The 10,264-nt window shown below is 41.1% G+C and overlaps 1 protein-coding gene across 1 annotated transcript; it reads right to left on the reverse strand.

The window, feature by feature from the left end:
* Positions 1–6,314: 6,314 nt before the first annotated feature.
* Positions 6,315–9,455, reverse strand: LOC147850647 (cation/H(+) antiporter 19-like). Its single transcript, XM_087336306.1, has 3 exons — positions 9,210–9,455; positions 8,032–9,036; positions 6,315–7,882 (listed from the first exon to the last, which is right to left on the reverse strand). The coding sequence occupies exons 1-3, from the start codon at positions 9,438–9,440 to the stop codon at positions 6,677–6,679; spliced, it is 2,442 nt and encodes an 813-aa protein (XP_087192432.1). The 5' UTR covers positions 9,441–9,455; the 3' UTR covers positions 6,315–6,676.
* Between the last annotated feature and the right edge of the window lie 809 nt (positions 9,456–10,264).

Genomic DNA, 10,264 nt, shown 5'->3' on the forward strand with positions numbered 1-10,264 from the left:
GCGGGACATTTCGGTAGTACTAAGACGTTGGAGCTAGTGCAGCGATCTTTTTGGTGGCCCCACATGCGCCGTTTTGTCGACGACTACGTTCGGACCTGTGATGCTTGCTGCCGAGCAAAGATGCCACGACACCATCCATATGGCTTGTTGGAACCTTTACCAATTCCAAGTAAGCCATGGCAGTCTATTTGTCTTGATTTTATCACAGATCTGCCGGTCTCGAAAGGGTTCGATGCTATCCTAACCGTCGTCGATCGATATACGAAGATGGCACATTTTGTGCCATGTACTAAAGCCATCACTAGCGAGGAAACCGCCGCTCTTGTTATGCGTGAGGTTTTTCGGCATCATGGCCTCCCAGACAGTATTATCAGTGACCGAGGCCCGCAATTTGTCTCCAAATTTTGGCAGCATCTCTTCAAGATGCTCAAGGTCTCCTGCAACCTCTCCTCCGGCTACCATCCTCAAACCGACGGACAGGCGGAACGAACAAACCAAACGCTGGAGCAATATCTCCGATGTTTCCTGAGTTATCAACAGGACGATTGGGCCGAGATTCTCCACTTTGCGGAGTTTGCGTATAATAATGCTATTCACTCCTCGACTCGGGTCTCCCCATTTTTCGCTTATACCGGTTTCCATCCTCGCTGGTCGGTGATCGACACTCCGGAGCTACCTACCAACCCTCGTGCCGAGGATCATTTGGAGAGGCTACGCAAGATCCAGATGGATCTCTCTACTCACCTTCGTCATGCTCAACACACACAGAAGACTTATGCGGATCGTCATCGGATTCCCTCCTCTTTTGCCATCGGAGATCGAGTATGGCTCTTACGTCGTCACATCAAGACTACTCGACCGTGCGACAAGTTGGATTATCGACGACTCGGTCCTTTCCGTATTACGGGGAAGATTAATGATGTCACCTTCCGCCTTGATCTCCCTCCGCAGCTTCAGATACATCCGGTTTTCCATTGTTCTCTTCTTGAACCTTATAAAGCAAACACCATTCCCGATCGTGTGACACCACCGCCGCCCCCACTGGAGTTGGACGCCGGCCCGGAGTATGAAGTTGCTGCCATCCTCGATTCCAAACTTGTTCGCAACAAACTCTATTACTTGGTCGATTGGCTCGGTTATAGTCCGAGCGAACGTACTTGGGAACCCGTCGAGAATGTTGCCAATGCACAAGATCTTCTTGCTGATTTCCACCGAAAGTATCCGGACAAACCCGGTCCGCAAGTAGCGCTGACTCGTTCCACTCGTCGTCTTTAAGGGGGAGATAGTGTCATGAGATGGCAAGACTCGAACCCATGACCTTATGGTATATGGGTCGAGCTCTTAACCATCTCACCATCTATTGTAATTCATAGAATATTATTTTCATTTATGTTTTATTATAAGAAAGTAATGTATATTCCAGATTTCTCTGGAACATTCTAGAAGCTTCAGGATTATTCCTGAGAACACTATAAAAGAAGGCACTAAGCATTATGTTGAACCAAATTGGTTCAACACCAGTCTTAAGCCTCTTAGTCGATTTGTACTTATCTTTCATATAATATAAGAGCTGCTGTCATCATCCTATTTCCCTCTCTCTCTCCTCTTCTCACTTCCTCTCTCTCGGGAATCTTACGCAGTCCCGTCCTCTTAGTACTAATAGTACTACTCTTCTTAGTACTAATTCCATCTCTGTTTTAGTACTATTCCTGACACGTAATGTCCATTAAGTGTTCAACAATTGACACATTGTTTGGGCAAGATGATTGCCCTACAATGGGCTCTACGAAATTTAAGTTAGTGTACCTATATGAATTTTATTTCATATTTTATATCATATTTAAAAGTTAATATGGTATAATTTCATTTTTCTTTCTTTCTTAAGAAACTTGGTGTTGTCGTTTACGGATTTGATCTTGTCCACTTCTTTTTCATGCATACTAGGGATCATTGTCCCTTGAAAGGGTTGCTTTATCACAATCAATATCAAATTCAAATGATTGTCAATCATCTTGCCATTTGTTGCAAGCTTGATGAGAATCTCAATATTATTCGCAAGGCTAGGTGGGACTCATAAGAGGATACAAGTTTCAAACCCTCCAAAACTCTTTGAAACACACATTAGAAATTGTTAATATGAGTTATGAACTCTTTGGATTGACCACTTTATTCTTTAATGTTCCATAATTTAGTTGATCTTATATTTTTCATACTATTAAAATTTCACATTGGCCCAGTTTTGGTTTATAAGTTGATAAAAAGTATCACTAGAATAGACTTCCAATAACATATAGTTTATAGTTAATCTTAAAAAACATGGCAAATGTCTTTAATCCGATAGTAGATCTCACGTAGGATCAAAAAAGGACATCTCGATGCAATAGCTCTAAATGCAACCTATGCTAAAAAAAATCCATCAATGTTTACTTTCCACAACCCAAGGGTTGAAATGGTATTTTTTGGAAAAGAAGTTTATTTTTGAAAAGGGTTGAAATGGTAACATTCCATTGAATAAAAGAAATGGCAAAAGATATAGAAGCAAATAAAGAATAAAGGACAAAAGCCCAACATAAGGAAGATTGAAGGTTTGAAATCTACCAAAGAGATCATCCTTGCAAGCGCGACATTTTCTCCTCAAGGAATGGCTTTACAAATTTATCCACTTTCCATGACTCTGCAAATTACTCTCCATCCTAGCTTTACAAACTTATTTCATAGGTGATACTCAAAAGTGGTTTTACAAATGCACTTTAGTTCCCAACTTTACAAATTTAGTATAAATGGTCAAACAAGATGGCATATATCATTAAAGAAAACCGCCTTACAAATTCACTTTCCGCAACAAAAAGGTTGAAAATGTTCATGTTACATTGAAAGGCAAGCATAATAGAAGGTGAGGGGAATAGATATTATAATCTATGGCGATGTTGATAAAGTAAAGAGAGGCTTACAACTTCAATTTCAATAATCTAAGAGTTGCATACTACAATTCTAAAATAAACAAATGGAAAACAAGACATTATGTATACACAAAGCACAATGTAACAATGTTGCCTTTGTCCATCATATACAGACTTTCACCAATAATTTGACACTTTATTGTTGATAGATTAGTGGACTTAAAAATGTTTGAGGAATGATAAAGCTTGTGTGTTTGTATAAGTTTGTATGCTTTTGCATCATATATAAATTTTGTAATAATAGTAGGTTGTGTAAAAGTTCCAATATCTACTTATGAAGTGATCATTTCATTTCACAATTTGCATTGTGAATAATGTGCCAATGTCAAATTTGGCAAGCTGCTTTTAGTATTGATGCTACTACCTTGCAACTTGAACCCACATTGTTACACAAGCTTTAACATTGTAGTATAGCACATGTACATATGTTTTAAATCCTAGAAATTGAATGAGGTGATCACACGAATCTGTATAAAGGCAATGCTTTTCAAGTTTTTCTTTAGAAGCACGTAATGTGTTGTCGCAAAAGTATAGGTCACATATCTATTTAATATTACTCCATGAAAGGCATCTTTCTTCAAGCTATGGTACAATGAACTTCTCCAATTACATTTTCATCTAGACTTTGCATGGAAAAACACGACATGATTGCATAGATTCGTTCACACACATATATTGAAAATGGAATACATCTAGTGATTTGGTATGGTGTATTCTCCTCTCATAAAAAGAAGGGAATCATTCCAAAATACCCCTTTGTTTCATTGTATTTGTAAAATTGGCATACCTTATCTAACTAATTGAAAAATGGTAAACGTAAAAATCTTAGTTAAGATTTTAAGCATTGCCAATTAAAAAGGTTAATTGTTTACTAAGTACTAATCCATTAAGTAATCTTTTGTTAATTGAGGTGCATTATTAAATTAGTCACTCGTTAATTAATTGGTGACACATTACTTAATTATCAATACATCACTAATTCAACATCATTATAATTAGGTACATGTTTTATTAGTGCTAAAATTTTAATTATCAACATCACATTGATTCATTAGCACACTATTTTTTATTATTAGTGGGTTTTTTAGTCACCATTTCACTAAACTTAAGGGTTTGTTTGGGGCATTCGAGAATTAATTAAGCAAAAGTGTAGCACTTTGGCATATTCACCAAAAAAGAATGTGATTTTAGATGTTTTGAGAAAAGAACATAGGTTGATGACAACGCGATATTTGAATGTAGACAATAACTAATTGAATTGTTATGTCACTTACTATCCTTTTTTCTTCCAAAAAAAAGAATATACTCCATTAGTTAAAATATACACAAACTCCATCTCTTTCTTGGGTAGGCCTTGCCTAGACTATCCTATCCTTCATAAGAAATCTCACTTATTTATCCCACTTTCACATGTGTCTCTAGCCATCCTTTCATACACATCACCTCCATTCACTATCCCACATGACATCTCTTTCACGCCCCCGTTCAACTAATGGGAGGGCGAAACAACCATTTGGGTACTATATATTGTCACCATATATCCATTCCATTTGTTGTGGCCATCGGTGTAGTACACCACCGCTTTCTTAAATTCAGCCTCATTAATTCTGCAGCACCATCAGTACCATCAATCCGCTCATATTGAGCTCTCAGTGTAGTTATTAGTGTGTGCCAAATTAGCTTAATTGATTCAGCTGGAGGGCGTTTGTTTGCTGAAAATACGTTGGTACACCTATCCTTTGTTATCGACTACTTATCCTTTATAGAAAACCTATCAAACACGAGGGCTGAACACAAACAAATACAACCAACATTTATGCATAGTTGGGAAATTATTAATTAATGGCTGTATTAATGAATTTAAGATTTTATTTTATATTTCCCTTGTCGAATAATATGGCATGTGGTAGTGGAAGCACTATTTGTTTTTGTTTGCTTGTTTTCCATCCTTTTTTCGCAAATTCATTCAACCCAAATTTGTCTTCATCACAAAGAGTGTTTGTCAAAGAGGGTAGATCATTCAACCTAACGTAATATCCTTCATGTTATTCACATGGAAGCTAACAAAATATGTATTAAAAGTGATAAAAAACATGTCCACACATCGTAGTTGATTTGGCAAATGAAGTGTGAGACAAAATCAATAGATGGTCTCAAAGACAAAGCATTTCCACTTTGATCAACTAAAACAATTGCATATGGGCATTCATGTCTGGCGTTGGTTGTGATAACTTCAGCTTTTCTCCATCCGTGTCAAAACATGACGGGAAAAACACGAGTCAGCCTAAAGTCAACAGCAACGCCCTCGAAAGAATTACCACAATTAGTTCTTTCGAGGCTCTATCAACTCCTCTAGCATGTCACAATTCTATCAAGACATTTTCATATGGTTTGATTTTATTTCATTGTTTTAATTCATTACCACGTCATATATCTCACCTCGTTTCATAATTTATAAGCACCCAATTGAAGAGAAATTCATTTCTAATCTATGATCATTAGAGTTCCTTTTCAGACACATCTCATCATAGGAACTACGATAAAAAAGTCTTACAAAGTTTTCAATAAAAAACCATTTGCATGCTTTTACCTTTGCTTTTTCAAGGTTCGTCTAGTCAAGTAGGATGGTGATATATTGAACACTTACATACAAAAATTATGTTCATGTAACAAGGGTTCTAACACCTAGGATTAGAAAGAATTGTCCTATGCAATGAAACAAAACCTTTGCCATTCATCATAATCATAGCATTGAATTAAGGACATTATCTTTGTATGACCAAAAATTGAGTGACAATAACAACTTAAGGATATATAAACTCAAAATATGTAGGTACATATATGGAACCTAACCATTTCCTTTTCTAATAAGTCTCAATTCTATGCCCCCTTAAAAAAGGTGGCATAGTTAATGGGTTTTAATGATAATCCCATCGTGGTTAATGAGATTATCCCTCCACTTCACCTTCAATTCACGTGCATCACACCTCTCTTGCTTATCACTATTATGTATATATTTCCTCCCACATGACACATATTTTAAGTATGTGCCTTGTTTAGTTTTTCCAAACACAAAAGATTAAATGTCAATATAGGTTATTCATTCTTATTTAAAATTAGGTTAGCACAACATTTCTAACACTTGTAATGGTTCCATAAAATTGTTCATTAAGGAAGAGATTAATCTTTTAACAATTTAAATGTATGTCATTACCATAACTCTATAGAATCCATTTTATCAATCAAGGGTTTATAGTAGTGGTGCTTAAACTAGCCACCAAAAATGTCTTAAGATCAAGCATGAGGCCAATAGAATCACAAAGCTTTGAAAAGTGAAATTGCCTCAGTTCCAACTTTATGGAATTTCAAATAATCTAATGTTTATTCTACAAGTTTCTTCAATTTGTTTACAATATCAACGTTAAAGAAAACAAGGTGCACAACATGGATGCTCTACATGAATGATGTTAAAATAAGCGAACAATACTTATCTCATCATATTAGTAGTAGTAGTATTAGTAGTGTGGGGGATGGGGGACAGGGATGTATAGTAACGGTTGGCAAGAAGGTCGATGAAGAGGAGAAGGTGAAGGTTGAATCTTACAATGTCATTGGCATCTTACAAAGAGGCACATGCAACATTTTTGTATGTACAATGAGAGACACACACACACACACACACACACACACACAATGTACGTGTATATGTATGGGTTTTAAGTTTTGTGATTTGAAAGAGTGGGGGATCTATGTTGTTGAATGACAAGGAACGATGATTTTATGTGGGCACTTGCTAAAGCATCCCCCATCACTCCTAATTCCCCTAAGCAATTACTGCTCTCTGCTCCCTTCTCAATGTCCCATCCGTGGCCACCCTTTCCCACCAAAACCAATGCAAAATCCTTTGTTCTCGTGATTACAACCCTCACCATGGCACTTCTCACTTCCTCATCATCATTATACCCATGCTCCTCGTAAACCACTCTCACATGTTTCTTCACTAAAGACAGAGCTTGCTCATCAAGCCCCAAACTACAACTATCATCAATATCCCCAACATTTACCACACATGGCAAAAGTCCGTTGTCACTACCACCATTAGTCTTGACAAACCTCATGACATAAACCTCGAGACTTGGGTGTTCCGCTAAGAGACAAGCAAAGGCTAGAGCCTCCCTATCATCCGGACCTCCAAAGAAGGCCACGCCTACATGAACAATATTGTGAGGGGGAGAAGAGGAGAGTTGGGCCGAACCCCACACTTGTTCTCTATCCACAAGAATGCCCACGGAACAAGGGGCATGTTGGAGAACCCTTTGATTCACCCCACTAAACCCTTGGTTTTTGTTCTCAATGGACCACCCATCATCCTTGATGTAGATATTGAAGGGCATGATTATGATGGTAGCCCTCTTTTCTGCGGCAATGTTGCACACATCCTCGTGCATGTCACTGAGGTCTGACACTACTCTCAACAACTTCGTACGCACCGCACTAAACCTAGCATATCCTTGAAATGCCACAAGAACGGGGTCCTCATCATGGCCGTTAGTGTCTCTACTCAAGCTCATTATAGAAGATGGTCTGTCCGAGAGCTCGAGGAGGTGCATGGCAAATATCTTGAGACCTTTCTTCTTATTCTTCTTGAATTGCTTCTTGGTATTGTTATCGTTACATGTACCCTTGCTAAGTGCTTCCACTAGGTTTACGAAGGCCGGGATGGGTTTGGTCCCATGGACACATGCTAGGACACGAAGCTCCGCATCAGCCACACGTTTCCCATCCTTGCCCTCGAGCTTTCGATTGAGGTAGGGCAACGGATTCCGTGCGGGCTTGTATAGTGCCATCACGGCCGGGGTTGTGAAGAAGAGTATGATCAAGCATGTTAGCACGAGGATTGCAAACGTCTGGTCATCCAAGACCTGCAATGCCATAGAGTATGGGAACACAAGTTATGAGCATCTATGCTGAAAGAAACAGTGGTCTAGTGGGAACGCTGTCCGTCTACTTTAAGAGGTGAGAGTGAGGCAGACTAAAGAAGGTAAAAGATGAGCCCATGGATTTTACTTACCCCAATATCCTTGCCGATGTTGAGGACAATGAGCTCCACTAGGCCCTTGGTGTTCATAAGAAAGCCAAAAGCAAAGCCTTTGCGTAGGTCCATTTTCATCAACAATGCGGCCGTTACTGTCGCAGAGATCTTGCCGACCGTAGCCGTGAGCACAAGGAGCACGAGTAGACCCACGGCCCTCGCACTATCGATGGATCCAAGATTGGTCTTCAATCCACTGGAAGCAAAGAAAAGTGGCAACATCAACACGGTCACAAAGTCTTCGATCTTCTCGGTGAGCATCTGGGCAAACTTGCCTTCCTTGGGCACAACCAGCCCGAAGACAAAGGCCCCGAACAAGGGGTGTATGCCGATGGCGTCGGTCGTGAACCCGGCCACGAGCACGGCCACCATGGTGACACACACATAGATCTCTTTCACCGACCCTTCTTCGCCGCTAGCCCGGTGCGCAATCTTGACCATGACCTTCCGCGCAATGACGAGCATGAACATGACATACGCGAGGCCTAGGAGCAATACGTAGGCGGGAGTGGCGGGGCTGGAGCTCGGGCCGGCGAGGGCGACGCCCACGGCGAGCAAGACCCATGCGCACACGTCGTTGATGGCGGCGGCTGGGAGCACGATCTTGCCGAGCTCCGTGCCCAGGAGCTTGCGCTCCGCCATGATTCGCACGAGCACCGGGAATGCGGTTATCGAGATGGGGACGCCAACGAACACAACGAGGGGCGCAAATTTGGCGGATGGGGAGAGGGTGCGGTGGATGAGGATGGAGACGGCGACGCCTGCCACGAAAGGGACGGCCACACCCGAGAGGGCTGTGAGCACCGCGTTCCGCCCGCACTTCCGGATCTCTTTCAGGTCCAGCTCCAGCCCCACCATGAACAAGAAGAAGAGGAGCCCCAGTGTGGACACCGTGTCCAGGGTGGTCAGGCTCTGCTTTGGGAACACCGCCTCCAGGTACGCTCCGTTCCTTCCCAATCCCGAAGGCCCCAGAAGCACGCCGCCCTATAGAATTATATAAAACACAACATTATTCATACACATTATTGACTCTATACATATACTACATACATACATTCACATACATACATACATTCCAAGGTAAAGTAGAGAGGGCACAGAGCAGAGTAGTGCATGCATGATCATGAGATGTGTAGATAGAGCGACACTAAACTTACAATGACTTCCGCCAGGACACGGGGCTGATGGAAGGGTTTGATAAAGAAGGCCATGGATCTAGTGGTAGCCAGGACTACCGCGATCTGGATGATGAGGAGGGGTAAGGCGAAGTGAGTGGGGTTGTCACCCTGCAGGACCCCATTGGAGACCGCCTGATCCCTCCAAGCATATGATAAGCAACTAGCATTATTGCCGCTAATATTAGCAGCAGCTGCTACTACCATGATCATGGCTATCTATCTATCTATCTATTTATCTGTCTATCTATGTACGTAGATGGATAGATAGAAAGCAAGCAAGAAGTTCACCATTGACGAGTGCCACCCTGATGGTTGGAGAACCTTCTGTGACATTTATAGAAGAGAAACAGACAGAGAGAATCTGAATATGGATCAGCATCTCATCAGCGTTTCACTCTCGCAGGAGTAGGAGGAGAGTGAGTCACGGGTGTGGAAAGGAGACAGATGGGACAGAGAGAGACAGACAGACAGACAGAGATGGCAGTTGTCTCGATATGGGAGAAGCTTGTCATGTGGTGGACCCCAACCCTAACCTGTCTTTGGCTTCATCTTCGTCTTCTTCTTCTTCTTCTACCTGCCAAGACTAAAAAAGAGACTAGAAAAGTCAAGGTCCAAAGACCCTTCCCCTCCGACAAGATTGGCCTGATTTCACATGAGCCTGGGGGGGGGCCCCACCATCGCAAACTTCCGTGTATATATGTATGCCTTTTGTGTCTTCGGGACACTTGGTGCTTAGCCTTTTCAAAATGTGGTGTTGCCTCGCCCGAAGTGTGTTTGGATGGCAAGAACTTGAAAGCCAAATGGTGTATGTATGTGTAGGTCAAAAGCTGGATAACTAAGTGATTGTTCATGATGCATGCTTGCTTGATTTAGCCAATACATGCCTACTTGCGGCCAACATTACCCAATGCCTTTTGTTCAAGAGGTGGACTAGCTTATGTGACAAAAGGTAGAGTAACGACATCTTCATCTTGACAAAGGTCGAAAAATCACATGAACTTATCATGCCATCAAGACAAACAAACACTCATTCA

This window comes from Azolla caroliniana, unplaced genomic scaffold (assembly GCF_043228905.1).
Source record: "Azolla caroliniana isolate FFs.n. ecotype wild unplaced genomic scaffold, voAzoCaro1.0.p SCAF_21, whole genome shotgun sequence".
NCBI classification, from domain to species: domain Eukaryota; kingdom Viridiplantae; phylum Streptophyta; class Polypodiopsida; order Salviniales; family Salviniaceae; genus Azolla; species Azolla caroliniana.